The 19,361-nt window shown below is 35.0% G+C and overlaps 1 protein-coding gene across 5 annotated transcripts in view; it reads left to right on the forward strand.

Moving 5' to 3' along the window:
• The window catches only part of TRAK2 (trafficking kinesin protein 2), a 64,001-nt gene that overhangs the window by 30,508 nt on the left and 14,132 nt on the right, over window positions 1-19,361 (forward strand). For 4 of the 5 annotated variants that reach the window (XM_058709229.1, XM_058709210.1, XM_058709218.1 and 1 more), the window contains 8 exons: window positions 3,167-3,361; window positions 10,796-10,872; window positions 12,833-12,949; window positions 13,976-14,185; window positions 15,064-15,142; window positions 16,610-16,740; window positions 17,420-17,494; window positions 18,551-18,688. In XM_058709229.1, the coding sequence (XP_058565212.1) occupies window positions 3,167-3,361; window positions 10,796-10,872; window positions 12,833-12,949; window positions 13,976-14,185; window positions 15,064-15,142; window positions 16,610-16,740; window positions 17,420-17,494; window positions 18,551-18,688 (1,022 nt within the window). Of the gene's footprint in view, window positions 1-1,539; window positions 1,649-3,166; window positions 3,362-10,795; window positions 10,873-12,832; window positions 12,950-13,975; window positions 14,186-15,063; window positions 15,143-16,609; window positions 16,741-17,419; window positions 17,495-18,550; window positions 18,689-19,361 lie in introns of those variants that run through there. The other variant, XM_058709200.1, reaches the window with a different exon arrangement.

The raw sequence follows: 19,361 nt of genomic DNA on the forward strand, positions 1-19,361 counted from the left end.
ACTGAGCCTATTTCTATTGATTCATTTTCCAACTGGTAATGGATTACAGTTTGCTTATTCTTTGCATATCTAGTAATTTTTGACCAAATACTGAATATTTTGAATGTTACATTGTTAGGTGTTTAGATTTTGTTGTCTTCCTTGGAAGAGTGTTAAAATTTGTTCTGGCGTGTCCTTAAAGTTACATGCTGATAAAGTTGATCCTTTTGAGACCTGGCCTTTTTTTTTTTTTTTTTTTATATGAAGATAATTTATTGTCAAATCACTTACATACAACACCCAGTGCTCATCCCAACAAGTGCCCTCCACCATGCCCATCACCCATTTTCCCTCTCCCCCACCCCCCATCATCCACCCTTAATTTGTTCTCTGTATTTAAGAGTCTCTTGTGGTTTGTTGAGGCTTGTTTTTAATCTTTGTTATGTGGGTCTCTAGATCACACTTTAGATCATACTGTAATATGCTTTGTTCTAGCATTAATTTAATCCTACTACCAATAGGTATGGCCTAAGATCTTTACTGATTATCCCACCTGTTCATAAGGGTTTTCTACAATGGCTAGATGAAATTTTGACCTCTTTTCACCTTGTGTAGGAGAGTGACATAATGTAGATATGAAGATGTAGATGAAAATTTGAGTGTATGCGAGCAAACCAGTTTTGAGGCTCTTCAAGAGGAACAAGAGGAGTCCTTGATATGGACAATAGCACAATGTGGCTACAAAGAATTGGGCATATGGAAGGGACATTTGAAAGATAAAATGTTAGCAAGGGAATTGTTAAGACTGGATAATCAGAGAAAGATATCACATGATTTCACTCATATGTGGAATTTGAGAAACTTAACAGATGATCATAGGGGAAGGGTAGGAAAAAGAAAATAAAAACTGAGAGGGAGGCAAACCTTAAGAGACTCTTAAATACAGCAAACAAACTGAGGGTTTATGAGGGTAGGGAAAATGGATGATGGGCATTAAGGAGGGCACTTATTGGGATGAGCTCGGGTGTTATATGTGATGAATCACTGGAATCTACTCCTGAAGCCAAGACTAACACTGTATGTTAAATAACTTGAGAATTAAAAAAAAAAAAAAAAAAAAAAGACTGGATAATCAGAAAAAGAAAAGAGGATAAGCAGGAGAGTAGTAAATAGCACATTATTAGAAACACAGAAGCAAATAGGGGGAGCTAGTCAAGGATATTTAGCCTACTAAACCTTGATTGTATACTCATTTTATTTTAGAGGGGAGGGGAGAGGGACACAGAGAGAAAGAGAATCTTAAGCTCCATGCTCAGCATGGAGCCCCATGCGGGGTTCAGTCACATGACCATGGGATCCTGACCTGAGCTGAAATCCAGTCGGATGCTTAACTGATTGAGCCACCCAGGTGACCCATGTGTACTCATTTTTAAAATTACCTCTTGCAAGTAGGGAATTGGTAACCTTAAATTTTCATTAGAATTCAATAATAATTAGAATTCATAAATAATTCATTAGAATTTCATTAGTACATATTAAAAGACAATTTCTAGGAAATAATGGCTCTATTAATGAATGCTAAATTTTGTTCTTCATTTCCATTATACCCCTGAATTGCCTACAAGCCTGTTTTTAGGTCTGCATGTATTTATAGTCAACTTCTCTTCCTGTGAGTATTACACTATCTGTATGTGATATATTTATGGCAGGAAAAAATTGGATAATCACATGGAATTTGTAGTAATAAAATTTGGTTGTATTTTTAGGGCTTTTAAAGAGATCTGCTAAGGGTTGAGAGCTTCTTTAGAACCATATTTAAAGTTAAATGTACCTCATCTATGTGATTATATATCTCATCTTTGTGATTATGAAGTCACTGCTTGTCCTGGGTAAAGAGGGGTATGTGATGGGGTATGTGATATTGTTAACTTCCTCATATTTGATTTATTAAACTGTTATTGTTAAGGTCAAGTTGTAGAAATTTACTCTTTTAAGATGTTTTCTTAAAATGAACTTTGTTGTTTTTTGCCAGAGTTAGAATATGTTTCTTTATACTCCCCACAAAGGAAATATCAGATCTCTTTATAAAGTGTGAGGGTTGATATGACATCCTGTGTTTTCTCTATTTTAAGCATGTTAAAAGGGATGAGTTTACTTTTTTGGTAAACTGCTAAATTTGGCAAGTGTTAAATGATGGGCCGTATTTGGAACAGGAAGCCAGGAGCAAACACAGAATAAAGGCAGAGAAGCCAAGTGTGTTCAGAGATGTATATGCAGGAAGTAGCTAGAGGTGTGTGGGTGAGAGAGTAGTGATGTGAAAGGTATTCAGGACTTCAAATGTAGTACATCTTTAAAATAAAAATGGTAAAGTACTTATTCCAGTACTAGTGCTAGAACACTGCTGAAATGTTAATATTACTGGATAACATTTAGCCAATAAATGTTTATTTTTTATGTCTAACTGCTGTGAGAATATACTGAAATATAATTTTTCTAAAGTTTAAAGAATACTCCCACAGAGTTTAAATTCTGTTATTAAAGAACATGTCATTTTATTCCTTTTGAACTAGCTATTTTCTGGTGGTTGTTTTGTGTTGCCTTTTTCTCCCAAGTATATAATTTATTTGAGGTCAGATCTCTTTTAAGCAACACTAAATAGACTGATAAGGAGGAAATATGAAATGTGTCCAAACTCATTTAAAATTTTAAAAACATAGTTATATTCACCAAGCAATATATATATGTATCTTTCTTGAACTGTCTGGGTTTTTTTTTTAATTGATCTATTTAAATTTAAGTTAGTTAACATACAATGTAGTAGAGGTTTCAGGAGTAGAACCCAGTGATTCATCACTTACATGTAACACTCAGTGCTCATTACAAGTACTCTCACTAATGCCCATCCCCCTACCCAGCTCCCCTCCAGCAACCCAGGCAGTATATTTTTAAATAGACTATAATTAAAATTCATGGTATTATTTTTGCTATAGAAGTTTTCATATTAAAAAAAGCTAGAGAATGACCAACTATATAGTACCAGCATATATTAGTAAAAATCATTGGAGAAATTATCCCGACTAGTGTTTCTGTGGTTATCCTACTTTTGGAAACTAATTTCACTGATATTTTCTGTATAACTAGTAAATTGGAATATTTTGGATTCATTTACATGGAATCTCCTCTTTAGATGTCTGCTCCAATGAGGATCTCCCTGAAGTTGAGCTGGTAAGTCTGCTAGAAGAACAGCTACCCCAGTATAAGCTAAGAGTGGACTCTCTATTTCTATATGAAAATGAAGACTGGACTCGGTCCCCACACCAGCAGCAGCATGCATCTGATGCCCTCTCTCCAGTCCTTGCTGAAGAGACTTTCCATTATATGAGTGAGTATTTTTTAGCCTTTTAGACTTTGTCCAGTGAAATAAAGATGATAAGTATCTTGGTGTTGACTTTTAAAAAGTTTTAAAAGTCATTTAAAAGCATTTAAAAAGCATTTAAAAGCATTCCTAGCCATTGTTCATTGTGTACCTACTTGAACTCAAACTGATTTAACAACACAAAGAGATGATTCTGTGTTATGTCTGAATGTAGGTTTGTCATTCTTTACAACTCTGAGTGTCTGTGGTTGCAAGCATACTCAGATATTTCCATTTCTTCTTTCTTTTATTTGATACTGTTCTCAGACTGAGTAGAAAAAGGAACTTAAAAAAAGTAGTTGAAATTTTAATTTAAAATTTTAAAATTCCTTTATATCTCAAAGCATTTATTATATCAGTAGTTTGATATCCTGAGCCATCAGCTTTTTGACTTTATATTTCCTGTTAAACACAGTCATAGAAACTGTGTCAGTCATTAAGAAGCATAGTTTTTGGATACATAAGTAGTTTTAATAATTAAAGTATGGAGACCTTTTTGCTTTTGACTTCATTCCAAACATCTGCTTTCAGGTTGAGCTGACTTTTTTTTATTCATTCACTAGAAAAATATATGCATAGTAGCTGTTGGATATATAAGAAAAGTCTATAAGTTCAACATTGATATAATTGATAAATTATATTGATATAAATTGATAAATTGATAAAATTGTTTTCATTTGAGTTACATATGACATTGCATCAGTTCCTACACATTTTCCCAGTGAGTGCTTCAGTGTTTTTAATGATTGTTGTGAAATGCTCATTTTTCATAATAATTTTTTTAGTAATCATTTTTATAGTAATCATTAACTTGCTTTTAGTAGTTTTCCTAGAACCAGGTTACGTACTACTCAGGAAAAAAATTATAAACATTGTTTAAACTTGAAATGGAATATCAAGAAACTCAAACTATTTCTTCCTCAACAATTCTTATAAGTAGCTGACTATTAAAGTTCTTAAGGTTTTCTTAACTTTCAAGTTTGAGAAGTTGTTTGCGAATTTCTGAAAAGTACTTATTTTTTATTTCCATTTCTCTTTGTTCCATACATTTTTAGATTTGTGAGAAAATTTCAAACTGGAATTTCATCAGGATAAATTTAGTTTTTGTCACTATTTTGATAAAGTGGCACAGAAAGTGCCCCTTTGTTTACTTTTTCTTTGTCATATATGCCACAAGAGGATGGAACTGTAGCTAGAAAGCTGTCTTAAATCACGATTTAACGGAGTTACTTTTAGAGAGAATGTTAAATAAAAATAAATTTTGGAAAATAAATGATAATCAAATTCTAAAATACTTGGGTTTTCAGGACTTTATACAAAGCAAACCATAGTATTCAAGGGAGCAGTTTAAAACTCGAGATTAATAGGATGATACAGATTCCCTTATTCTAAATGTACTATTTTCACTTCAGCAATTTGAAAATTGGACTATATGATATACTTAAGGTCATGAAGCAAATAAGCTATGATTATAATTGGTCCACTAATACTTTATCTCTGTACTGTAATTTCACTGTTATTTTAAAAGTATCAATTCTTTGGGTTAATAGTTCGTTCAAATATAAATAAACTTCATTATGAATTTGTATGTTATGAATATAAAAGATAAGTGATTTACTTCATTTAGCAAATTGACCAATGTTTTAAAAAGCAAGATATAAAACATTCTCTGACCCTTTCTAGCAGTTTTCTGTCCCTTTAAGATATCAAGATCCATGGCTCTGAATAATTATTATGTACCCTGACAGGCCATCCTAGGGTTTAGCTCCTTGGTGCTACTCCAGCCCCTTCTAATCCATACTTCCCTCACATGCCAGTAGATACTTGTGTTCATTAAAATGAATTTTAACAACTAATAAAAAAGAGGTGGCCCAGGCAGAGAAACTTCCGTAACACAAAGAAATTGAAAGAGCTGTGAGAAGAAAAATAAATTCAGAGGGAAACATGGGCAGGATTTGGGGTTGTGAGCCTACCTCACGTGGATGAAAGGATACTGGTTGTTCTCTGAAGCCCCCACCAAACCAGGAAGAGATTGTTTACTTTTAAAATAGAACACTTGGGAGCAATGGGTGGGTCCAAGAAATGATTCCATCCTACTCCCTGCCATATATAAAGTTTAAGATACAGAATATTTTGCATGCAGAACAGGTAATTTCAGGATTTTCTTAACTTTATTAAGAGAGAGACCCAGAGTGAGCTGTGGACCAAGCAGTAAAGTCAGAGCACATCATAACAGAAAGTACCATTTGTTCATGTTAAGGCTAAAAATAGAAACCTGATCTGCCTTTCAGAGTATTTTTTATTTGGGAATAAGGGATCACCTGTACCACTTTCTAATGTGTAAGAAAAAGGGTTGGGGGAAATGATTAGCTTTATAAGTTTTATTTAAGAGATCAACATCACTTGGGAACTTGTTAGAAATGCAAATTCTTGGGCTCCTACCCCTTATCTACAGAACCAGAAATTCTAGGACTGGGCATGGCAGTCTGTGTTTTAAAAGTCCTGGTAGTGCTGATGCACACGCAGATTTGAGAGCCACCAGTATAAAGCATTGTCAACCAAAGCTATGTGACCATTTCACAGTGATGTTCATTGGAGGATTTAAGGAATTAGGGAGGTTGTACAATTTTGTAGAGAAAGAAGGTTGTAGAAATAATTACTTCTGGCTGGCAAGTTATACTTTTCCTCAAGGTCTGCTCTCAAAAATTATTAATCTGGGGCGCCTAGCTAGCTCAGTTGGAGGAGCATGAGACTCTTGATCTCAGGGTCATGAGTTCGAGCCCCATTTGGGCTGTAGAGATTACTTAAATAAATAAAACTTAAAAAAAAATAAAGTACAGAACTTAAAAAAAAAATGACTATACTGTCAGGAAGTGAAATATAACTGATAATGTTCGGGAAGCATTAACCATAAGTCAGATAATGGAAGTTAGCAGATTTATATTTACTCTCAACCAGTTCCACAAAATAATTAACTCATATGCCTCAAGACATCGAATATTATCCATGGAAGAATTGAGAAAATTGTCTCACTCAAATCATTATCAGTAGGGCTTAATTCTCACCTGGAACCCTATTGAGAAAGGCTGTCGTAGGTGGTACATATCATCAGATGCCTTCTTTTTGTCCTCAGTTCTTTTGAAGGCAGTTTTTTGTATTGCAGAAATATTATCTGTAGTATACACCAAGAGCAGCAGTTGTTTATTTGGGGTTAAAACTGTAAGACCTGTCTGTACTTATCAGGAGCTCTGCGGCTTTTTACTATGCCATGTGGGAGGTGTGTATTTCATTTTTGCTTTTTGTTGTTTTGTTTTAGGGTTTTTGCTGTGAGAGGGTTGGAGAGATTAGAAGTCTAGTTAGTTAGTTAGTTAGTTAGTTAGTTAGTTAGTTAGTTAGTTAGTTAGTTATGGGAGAGAGAGAACATGAACAGAGGAAAAGGGTAGAGGGACAGAGAGAGAGAATCCCAAGCAGGCTCTACGTTCAGCACGGAGCCTAATGCAGGGCTCAATCCCACAACACTCGGATCATGACCTGAGCCAAAATCAAGAGTCGAATGCTCAACTGACTGAGCCACCAAGGGACCCCTAGGAGTCTTTTTGAATTTCAGTAATTGTGGTAAAAACTTTAGACCTTGAAAAGGAACATTGACAGAAATATCAAGCACCATCTCATATAAATTACAGAGATATCAAAATAGATTAACATTGGCCCTTCTCATCCTGAAAAATGTGAGATTGGGTGGTTGATGTGAAATTATGCAGAATTAGAACTTAAAGTAAGGATTGGTAAAGGACTTATGTATATTCCCCCTCCAGTATTTTTTTCAGGAATGTTAAATTCTCCAAATATTATACCAAAAATGTTGAATGTTAATTAACTTTTATAAAACCAAGTTGCAAGACTGTTCAGTAAAAATGTTTATCATCCCCACTAATGTATAATTTTTTTTTTTAGAGAGTTAGGAATTTCATGTCTGGAAAAAAGGAACATTGCTAATTTTTGTACCACATAACATTTTTATTTTAACAGCTGAGAACTGAAGGGAAAATAAGATTTAATAGGATTGATTATAATAAAATCAGTCATCTTGGCTCTGCATTTTCAGTCGAAGAATTGCAGTGAAGATTTAGTCTATCACTTTGGAAACATTTAGTTGCATTGCCTAAATGCCAAGAGTAAACTTAAGAGCTTTGCCCTACTTTTGGAATCTTTCCAAGTGGCATAGCTACCAGGAGTACTGTGTTAAAGAAGACAAGACAAAACTGATAAGGCCACAGAGAGGAATTCATTGTGTTTCTGTATGCTTTGTGACTGACATCAGTTGAGCTGCTCTGTGTAATTGAGGTGGCCCAGCCTTTGGGGCTCGGTAGTGTATATAGACTGTTTCACATAAAACAAAAATTGGTGGGGCGCCTGGGTGGCTCAGTCAGCTAAGCGTCTGCCTTTGGTTCATGTCAGGATCTCATGGTTCGTGAGTTTGAGTCCTGCATCTGGCTCTCTGCTGTCTGTGCAGCGGTGCAGAGCCCACTTCGGATCCTCTGTCTCCCTCTGTCTCTGCCCCTCCCCTGCTTGCGCGCTCACTCTCTCTCTCTCTCTCTCTCTAAAATGAATAAATAAAAACTTTTTAAAAATCCAAAAAAATAAAAATAAAACAAAAATTGTAGAATCCTGGTTGTATTATCTAACTTCATCGCCATAATAAATATTTAGGCATTTGAAAATTCATTTTTGCTTTTTGAAACCTCTGAATAAGAGCTGCTATTTTTTTATTGCAAAGATAACATTTATCTTCTTGGAAAATTAGCAAAAGAAAGAAAACAAGAGATCAACCATAATCCCTACCCAGAGATAACCACTAATGTGTATCCTTCCAGCCTGTCTTCTATATCAATGTGTATAAGATATGCTCAAGATTTAAAAACAAAATTGGGATCTGTGTTGTTTTGTAACTTACATTCACAGATGGATACTCAGTATTTCATCAGATAAAGGCCTTCTGATCTTGGTAGGACTGTGGTAGAAACAGCAGCATGGTGCAGAGCCCATTACTGAGAATGAGCAGACCCAATTTTTTTCTTATAACCTTGTGAGATGGGAGTTGTTATCACCCCATTATTATCCTCACTATTATTAGTTTCTCCTCAGTAAAATATGTTTTATTCTATACATTTCTTTTCTGTATTATGTGTCCTTCGTTTTCTCTTCCTGTTCTTCATGTGTGACTTGTAGCTCATAGCTCTTTATTACATCCTTAACTTACTGGTTTTACTTCAGAATAAAATTACCACTTTATCTTCAACTCTGGTCAATCATATAACATAAACTATGTCATATATTGTTTAAATTAGTTTTATAAAAACTTTTTTAACTGAGTCTCTAGGATTCCTAGTTCTTGCTTGGAGTGTTACTCCTGAATTGGTAGTTTTTATTGCTAACTCCACATCAGAACACCTGGGCATCTTTTACTTACTCTGTGTGCTGTGGGGCTCCTCTAAATCAATTAAATTAGAGTCTAGAGATAGACCTATCACCCTGGATTACATTTGGGTTTGCAATCATTGGCTAGTTTTCTGTTAATAATTTAGAGCATAGATATGGTTTGATTTTTTTCCCTTAGCTTATTATTGAGGCCAGAAGTAGAGGAGACCTCACACTGTAAGTAAATTATGAAGATTCCGTGGGCCTGTTCCCGTATCCCAGTGGTTAAATTACAGAGCCAGTTTTTCTGCTTGTAAATATAAATCCTTGTGGGGTGAAAATGTTTCTATCCAGATCTTTTTAGTTTTCTATCTCATATCACTATCAATCTAGCACTTTGTTTTACTTTTACCTAAGAATAAAACTGTCATTAATAATTAAGCTCTAGGTAGTTCTCAGATTCATTTTAAGCAGTTTTGCCAGGAAGAAAAATAAAAAGCTAAAATAAAAGTAAAACATGTCTAATGGTGTCTTTTGGGCAACCTCAAGGTTAAGATGGACTAAGGAACTACAAGTGACTTAAATCATAGTATCTGCTGCCAATACAGTGCATTATTTACAGAAAATTTTAAATCAAGGCTATTTCACACATACCAGATGTGTTTAAGAGCAGTAACTGTAAACAGTAGTATAACACTTAATAGTATTTTAATACTGCTCATTACATTATCGTATTTCATTCTCCTAGTGACCTTGTGAGATGAGTGTTATTACCTCTATATTATAAATACAGAATATGAATTTTGGAAGAGTTAAGTGACTTATTCAAGTTCACTCAGATCCATAAATTCAGCACTTCTTCTTTAAAGCCTCTTATTTTTTCACACTTCAAGGCAAACTAATTGTAAAATCAGACTAAATCAAACACAGATCTGTTTCATGTAATGCACTCCAGAATGAGAAGATCTCTCTTTTATTATAAGATCTCTTTTTATTATTATTAAGCATCATTAGCTTGAAAAAGTATCGCTTATTGGGGTGCCTGGGTGGCTCAGTTAACCATCCGACTTCGGCTCAGGTCACGATCTCACAGTTTGTGGGTTCGAGCCTCGCATTGGGCTCTGTGCTGACAGCTCAGAGCCTGAAGCCTGCTCCAGATTCTGTGTCTCCCTTTCTCTTTGCCCCTCTCCTGCTTGTGCTCTGTCTCTCTCAAGAATAAAATATACATTTAAAAAAATAGTTTTTTTTAAAGGTATTGCTTATTGTGACTGTGGAATCATTGGGGTCACATTTGTCATTCTCTTTGGAGCTATAATATGCAATGTATCGACAGTTCCTGAATTTAATGCAGAATTACTGGACTTAAATTATGCAAGTAATAGTGTATTATACAGTTTATCTTATAGCAAAGGCCTAGATATGATAGAGATTATCATTAATTAAACTAAAAAGGATTATGCCTCATAACAGAACTATAAAAAAGTCCTACAAGTCCTATTCCTTGTTTATTGATTTTAGCTCACATGATAGATGATCATAGATATTGAAGATAATCACATCAGAATTCTAATTAAATTCATTTTGTAATAGCATAACCCCTCACTAAGTCACCCCTCAGGAACTTTAATTTAGATTAGGGTATAAAATAATTGGTGATTTAATCCATTCTTCAGGGCCACAGTCCCTAATGTGAGTGGACCAAAGTTCTAATCTTATTGAGGGAGGAAGAGATAGGAAGTGGTTGCCTGATGATCATTTGATACTTTTTTAATTCATTGTATGATATATATTTTGTTTGTAATAATTGGTCTGTTTTCTGAGTGTCTATTTTCTATTTTCACATATATTTTTAATCTCCTGAATGGCACTTTTGTAAAGGCCTGGTGTGGTGGTGGTGGTCGTTGTGATCTTTCAACTATTATGAATATTTAAAATTCTCTGTTGTTTCTAAATCCTATAAACAGTTGTTTTAAACTGTCTCAGTTCTAGGCACAGACAGGGTGGAGCAGATGACCAAAACTTACAATGACATCGACATGGTTACACACCTCCTGGCAGAGGTAAGAATATATCTTTTCTTTCTCCAGTACAAAAAGCTAAAACTTGAAGATCATTTAACATCTATCAAGTTTGCACATCAAATGAAAAAGGAGGATGTCTTTGTTCTGGGTTGTTTTGTATAAGGTTGTTACAGATGGAACAGCTGCCATTCCAAAGTAGAATGGTTCCTAAGGTTTATTGTTATGATGTTGCAGAGGGTTTAATTTTTGTTCTTGCTATTATAATGATGCTGGCTTTCTTATTCTAGAAAAGCTATCAAAAAAAAAAAAAAGTTGATGGTGTTTTGGTTTTTTTGTTTGTTTTTTGTTATTTTATTTTATTTTTTTTAATGTTTTTTATTTATTTTTGGGACAGAGAGAGACAGAGCATGAACGGGGGAGGGGCAGAGAGAGAGGGAGACACAGAATCGGAAACAGGCTCCAGGCTCCGAGCCATCAGCCCAGAGCCTGACGCGGGGCTCGAACTCACGGACCGCGAGATCGTGACCTGGCTGAAGTCGGACGCTTAACCGACTGCGCCACCCAGGCGCCCCTGTTTTTTGTTATTTTAATAAATTCCTGCTGTTACCCTGGAGCAGAGCAGCCCATTCAAGAAGCAGCTCCATTGCAAATCAATACCAGCAGTTTGCATCATCTTCCCTTTTTTACTTTCAGTTTGGACTATTATTTGAGCTCACTTTGTCCATGACATTTTTAATATATAGTGTATCTCTTCCAAATGGTGTTCTTAGAGGTATCTCCTTATACTGCAACTTCAGTTGGTCTTGAAACTGTCTTTCTCTTTAAAGTACCCTTCTCCCCTCTCCCCCCCAGCTCCCTAGAATGATTTTGTGTATGCCATTTAGCCTATATTGAAAATGAGATACATTGGGCCTTGAAAATTTGGAGATAATTCATCTACCTCTTTTCATGTATTATAGAGCAAAAGGATAGAGGCTTAATTCTATCTGTATACAGTGATTAATGTAAGTGGAACCCATGCTCATATATAAGGTAGCTAGATGTATATTGACAGTTTTCATCCTACAGGATACAGTCCTCACCACCAACACATAGATGGGATTCCTATACCCTTGCTAAGTATCACCATCTGCTTAGGACAAGTAACTCTTGGTTTGCTTGGCTATTCTATAGGCCTCCCTGCATCATTACCACCAACTTCTTTAGACTCCCTTCTTTATGTTTTAGCAGAACCTGTAACCTCAAAATTTCTAGTCTGCTATCCCCTCTTTTATCTCACATTATCATTCTTGCAACAGTTGACAGTAGGGCTCTTCATTATGCTTTCCTCTAAGCCTCTGGCTCTGAATGCATAGAAGCTTTCCCATAATTGGAACTTTTTTCAACATATGTACTGTATCATTACCATGTTTAATAGACAAATGCTCAACAAATATTTGTTGGGCTTTCACTGTGTGCCAGGCCCTATCCTCATTTTGTAAAGACTATTGATTTTTTAATTCCCCAAAATCATAAATTTAAAGGTTGCGTTTCTTGAGTAATTAATAGGGTGATCAGTAAATCTCACTTGATTTAGGGGTGCCTGGGGGGTTCAGTCAGTTGAGCATCTGACTCTTGATTTCAGTTCAGGTCATGATCCCAGGGTCGTGGGATCAAACCCCACATCGGGCTCCCTACTGGGTGTGGAATCTGCTTGGGATTCTCTCTCTCCCTCTTCCCCTCTCCCCTGCTTGCTCCCTCTAAAAAATAAAATAAATCTCACTTGATATCAAGAAGAAAAATGCCCTCTTGCATTTATTACTATGGCCGTCATCCATTTGACCAGTGTGTATTAAACACTATATGTGTGTCAAGCCCTGTGTTTATTTGTGGTATCTGGACATTAAAATGAATCTTGATGCTTTCTGGGACATTCCTTGTGAGTGAACAAAATTGCAGAATTTCTAAACTGCCATTTAAATTTTTTTTGTACTCAAAAGATGTATTGGTATTTTAACAGAGGGATCGTGATCTGGAACTAGCTGCTCGAATTGGACAAGCTCTCTTAAAACGGAACCATGTCTTGTCTGAGCAGAATGAAGCTCTGGAGGAGCAACTGGGACAAGCCTTTGATCAAGTAAGTCTTTGATCAAGTATTTATAGCATGAAATAATTAGTTACTGGACAATAGAAAAGTTTATTTTTCTGGGTGCCCCTGAAGTGGTAACAATAGGTAGATAAATAACACCAGTATATGTTAACTTTGTTGTCAGCCATTGAACTAACCAGTAGAGAAATTAAATGTTATTGTACAGAGAAGTGCTCAAGTGACTCTACCTTAGTCAGTATAAAAAAAATATGGTAGGTACTGTGTTCAGTACCTATCATACATGTGTCACCCTGCTAAGATTCTAACACTTTTTCCTCATCCCTTTGTGTAGACTTTCTGTGTGATCTTATCTTAAATTTATTTTGAAAAAATAACCCTAAATAATAGATACCCAAATGAAGCATCTTTATTCAGAAACCCAAACAAGAAGAAAAAGAAATTTTGAAAATATATTTATTTCATGCAGTAAATATTTTTTAGTGAGAACCAATTTATTATTAACTTGAATGGTTACTTTTCAAATTTCCTTTAATTTGTTACTATCTGGTTTCATTAATATTTTATAAATGCCATTATGTTTAATAACATTTGAGCCTTTGTGTTAAAAATAGTTTCTAGAACTATTTCTAGAAGTCACGCAGATTTATACTTAAAAGCTTTAAAGTGTAAGTCTTTAGGATGAGAATTTGAAGGAGGGGTCTATTCTGACACTTGAAAGCTTCTTCAGTTTTGTTTTTAACTGTGAATATATCATTATCTTATATGAAATTTCCTCCTACATTCCTATTTATATAGAATATAAAAATTGGCTTTTCACCTAGTACAGAAAAAGCTGTCTTTGTGGAGTTAATGCTCTAACATTATATCTTAGGAAGTATCTGAGGTTCGTTATTCTCTTTTTAGCACTTGTTACCTTAGTCAATAAAATCTAGCAGCTGATTTTATAATTTTATTTTATGGTGAGAAACAATTGCTCCATGAATTAAAAGCTATATTACATGTAAATAATGCAAAATAAAGAACATCTTGTAAATCAGGCCTTTTGATGTGCAGGTTAATCAACTGCAGCATGAGCTGTCCAAGAAAGATGAATTACTTCGAATTGTCTCTATTGCCTCTGAAGAGAGTGAAACTGATTCCAGCTGTTCTACACCTCTTCGGCTCAATGAGTCCTTTAGCTTATCTCAAGGTTTGTTGCAGTTGGACATGCTACAAGAAAAACTCAAGGAACTGGAAGAGGAGAATATGGTTCTTCGATCCAAGGTACATTCAACCGAATTCCCACTTTCCTGTACCTTAAAGGCTGTAAGATTTAGGTCCATGTATTGAGGTAAAATATGGCATAACTAAGGATTTGTTATTGACATTCCAATTAGGAAGTGATAGCAAAGGCATGTGTATTTGCCTTTCATTGTCACTTAGATCCCATTCATTGACAGCTGGATAATAGCAAACTGATAGATGAAATAGAGAAAGCCACAGCACAGAATATATATGTTAGGTAGTTTACACAAATAACTAAATAATTATAACTGTGATAAGAACTATGTTGGAAGATTACAGGGTTTCCTGAACTTGTGTAATGGAGGAGAATCGAAGTCCTACTTAAATGACATTTTAGCTGAAACTAGGGATTAGCCAAGCAGAAAAGTATGGTGGAGGGGAGGCATCAGAGAGAATGAGTAGGCATGTGCAAAGATCCTGAGAGGAATGAGGGGGTGATGTTTGTCATATCCTGTCCCATATCTTTATTTTTATTTTTTTATTTTAGAGAGAGGAAGAGAGAGCACACATGAGTGGGGAAGGGACAATAAGGAAGAGAGACAGAGAGACAGAGAGAGAGAGAGAGAGAGAGAGAGAGAATCTCAAGCAGGCTCCATTCTCAGTGCAGAGCCCAACACGGGGCTCAGTCTCACGATTGTGAGATCATGACCTGAGCCGAAATCAAGAGTCCGACACTTAACTGACTGAGCCACCCAGGTGCCCCCCCATATCTTTATTTTAGATAAAGCTTTTTGGGTTTTATTTTTCCTTTTCAGCTGGTGAACTTTTATCTTCAGATGAGAATTAAAGGTTTTTTAAGTTAATACTGTAAAGTATTGGAAGATATTATCACACACTGATTTTTTTCTTTCTTGAAGGCTTGTCACATAAAGACAGAAACTATTACCTATGAAGAGAAGGAACAACAACTTGTCAATGACTGTGTTAAAGAACTTCGTATGTATTAATGCGTTTTCTTTCATAGTTTTTGGGCAATTCTTTGATGGCATTTCACCAACTCAGAAGTTAAATCAATGATTTCAGTAGAGGCATCTCAAGAAACAATTTTAAATAATTACTGACAGTCTTGGAATATCATGTTGAGCCCACAACTCTAAGCAAAATACCATATGTACTTTTAAGAAATAGTTTTATTTCACATTGCCATCACTGTTAAAGAAAGGCCTATATTTCTATCAGTTATAGCATGGTAGAGTGAAAATAGCCAAAGCTTTTATTTTGTCAATGGGGAAATAGTCCTATAAAGAATATGATTTGCCAAAGTTAGAAAACTTGTAAGTGGGAGAGCCAGGGCTTAAATGATGGCATAAAACTTTACCTTCAATGAGTATTTATCGAGTGCCAACTATGTGTCTATGAAGGAACATACTTTGGTTTGATGTATTATTAATTAAAATAATTTTTAAAAATAAATCAGAAAAAGGTAGGCTTTACTAGAGAAAGATACATAATTTCTCTGTAAATCTATAACATTTTATGTTGAAAGAGAAGATATGATACATGATACCAATTCATCTGGGCTGTTGGTGTCAGAATGTAATACCTTAGAGTATCAGAATTTTTGAGAACCACAAAGAATTTCAGTTGAATCTTCTCCATCAGCACTTCCATTATTCACATTTTATACTTTAAAAAACAAAAAGGAAATGACTTTCCCAAGAGCTTAGATCCCAATCTCCTGCCTCCTTATAGTATCCTTTGAACTGTTATAGAGCTTCTGTCAATTTTAAAATAGTTGTATATAACACTGAGAAATAGTTTTGCCACTTGAGTTTGATGTCAGAATTTTTATATGCAAAATTTCCTTCCTGCATGGAATTCTAAAGGTTCTATTTCATGTGCCTGTCAGAATGCTAGGCTACAAGGATTTTCAGAGGCTTTACGCAGTTTGCTAGGTATCCCAGAAAGTCTCCCTTGTACAGAAACATCTCCATAGCTTTAACAGATTGTGACTGTTGCATTTGGAATGTTCCTTTGTTAAATTTGTTAAGTTTAATTTTGTTTATGAGATTTTATTGATGTCCCTGAAGAGTTCTGAAAGACATAAATGAGATTATGCCTTGGTACTTGCAAACATATATAATTCACCTATCTCTTTTCAGCCTTCTTGTCCCTCATAAAGAAAAAGATTGAGGCAAAACTTTTAGCTTCCTTGCCTTTACAAGTCACCTCTTTTAGCTTCATTGCCTCCTATTCAGGTCTCAGTATTAGCCTATTTCAGAAGGACCTTTATTTTCCTCTACTTGGTTATCTGGGTTTATTTTTTAAATTAATGTTAAAGAAAAATCCATTCATAATATTGTCCAGTGTTTGTTACAAAGTAGGATTTAGCCTACAAGCCATAGTTTGCCAACACCTACCCTACATTTATATTAATTTTTAAGTTTTTGTTTTGTTTCCCAGGTGAAACAAATGCTCAAATGTCCAGAATGACTGAAGAATTATCTGGGAAGAGTGATGAACTGATTCGGTACCAAGAAGAGATCTCCTCTCTCTTGTCTCAAATTGTCGATCTTCAGCATAAAGTTAAAGAAGTAGGTTCATTCATTCATTCAACAGATGTTTGTTAAGCATTGGCCTCATACCGTGCACTCTGCTAAGTGCTAGATACATTAAGCAAAATAAACACACTCCCTACCCCTTTACAGTGCTTTAGTCTGATTACTGTTCTAGTCTTTCTGTGTCGTGAAATATGAATAACTACTTTCAACTTACTATTTCTCGTGGCCAGGTGGGGTTAGATTTTCCTTAGAAAGTTGTGATGTGAATTATTGACAAATGATCATTGTCCTCTGAATACCTTAATAGATTTTGTATTCTGCCCATTTTATTGCTCTCATTTGGCTTTTGAAGGGTTAGCTTTTTATAGGTCTCTAGACCATACCCCTGACAGACACTCTTAAGATGTCTTTAAAAGGGACGCCTGGGTAGCTCAGTCGTTAAGCGTCCAACGTCATCTCAGGTTGTGATCTCGCGGTTCGTGAGTTCGAGCCCCACGTCGGGCTCTGTGCTGACAGCTCAGAGCGTGGAGCTTACTTCAGATTCTGTGTCTCCCTCTCCCTCTGCTCCTCCCCTGCTCATGGTCTGTCTCTTGCTGTCTCAATAATAAATAAATGTTAAAAAAAAAAAAAAAAAAAGATGTCTTTAAAAAAAAGAGAGTAGCCTGTACTTTATATGGAAAGGCTTCACTTGTCTCTTTTAAAATGTTGTTAGCATGTGATTGAGAAGGAGGAACTGAGACTTCACCTACAAGCTTCCAAAGATGCCCAAAGACAACTGACAATGGAGGTAATCAAATCTTCCTTTATCTTGTGTAATATGGTGGGGAGAAGAATGAAGAGTTTGTTTCATCTTCATGAGTAAGAATGATTAAAGGTAATTACTGGATTTTAAATAGCAAGAGATTAAATTATGAGATCTAAGAAGTAAAGCAATTTAAAAATTCTGTCCCTAAAACTAATAACATGACATCTTTCTTGATTAACAGATGTAAGATTCTGTAGGAATATGTGACCCTTTTACCAGTTTACCTTAACCCAACAGTTTTTAAAATAATTTCTAATAAGTGTTTTTGCAAATATGTCAGAAGAAACACCAAAAATCTTTTGCTTTCAATCCAAATAAAAATTCTATGTATTAGATACAATTTGGTGGTTCCCTGGCATACATTAAGAATCACCTGGCAGAATGAGTCCTAAATAGAGACTCACAGGCACCAGCCCCAAAAGTTTCCAATTGAGTAGGTTTAGAATAAGGGTCTAGAATCTACATGATCCAGGCCACACACCACACTTGAAGAAATACTCTGAAAATCGTGTACTCTTTTACCATGCTTATGTATCTAACTATAAAGAAGATTCTGAAATAAGGGAGAAGAAACTACTTGTTTAGGATAATTGACCACCCTGGCATCGTATACAATACTTTGTAGGCTTGATCTTGTCATTTACAGACTTCAGAGTGACATTTAAAAATATGCATAGCTAACATTATACTAAACCTAAGTTGACCATAGCTATTATTCTTCCTCTATAAGTTTTTTTAAGGGATTGAAGCATTAAATATTGAATTGACAATAATTATGGTTACTTCAGCTACATTTCAGATTTTTCAGAAATCATATTTATGTATAATTCTGGCCAAGACATCCCTAATTCTGGTGACTTGAAATATATATGTATACACTCTCCTTGCTTAGTTTGTTTTGGAGTCTTTGTATTGAAATTGTTTCATGAGGTTATCTAGCCCTCTGGATAAAATTAATACTTATCCCAATGGGGTTTATTTTCCTGTTGTCATTTTGAGAATGAAATGAAGTACACTAATTACCATCCTTTTTTTCAGCTGCATGAGTTACAAGACAGGAATATGGAGTGTCTGGGAATGTTACATGAGTCCCAAGAGGAAATAAAGGAACTTCGTAGTAGATCTGGTCCTGCTGCTCATCTTTACTTTTCACAGTCATATGGAGCTTTTTCTGGGGTGAGTTTTTCTGGGAAAGATGTTACATATTTAAGGAAACTTTTTAAGATTAGATTGTCCTGAGAGTGATGTGGTTTCTGGTGGTATAAAGTATCTTGAGAAGAGAGAACATGGTTTGTCCTTGTTTCTGGAAGTCATTTATTCATTTAGGCTTTAATTTGTATATTTACATCTACCTTAATACTCTTACTTATGGTAGCCTTTCTTCTAATAGATGACCTTCCGGGTTTATTATAATATATGAGATGAACCCTAAGGAAATTAGGTTTAGGTCTGTGTACCATAGAGCTACTTAAACTTGGGTCATCCTTACCCTAGGCCCACCACATGCCACTTATTCAAATAGTACTCTGAATATCTAAAACCTATTTCAACAGATCTTAAGTCTCTTGGTATATTTCATGCTAGTTAGAGTGTAAGCCCCATGAGGGCAGGATTCATGTTTGTTTAATTCATCAATATATAGTATTATTTGAATTAAAGAGATTAATGAAAACTTGTGAGTTTATGCCAGAATTTATAATATTGGTTCAAAGAATTATTTTAACAGCCTAGTTTGTAAATACTTATAAGCAATTCTGTGAAATATTTTAAAAAACTGAAACTATAAATTATAGTAATTTTTTGAAGAATATGGGAGCAAGACTTTGGTTTTTAACTTTTTATTTTGAAA

Source organism: Neofelis nebulosa, chromosome 2, assembly GCF_028018385.1.
Source record: "Neofelis nebulosa isolate mNeoNeb1 chromosome 2, mNeoNeb1.pri, whole genome shotgun sequence".
Classification (NCBI taxonomy): Eukaryota; Metazoa; Chordata; class Mammalia; order Carnivora; family Felidae; genus Neofelis; species Neofelis nebulosa.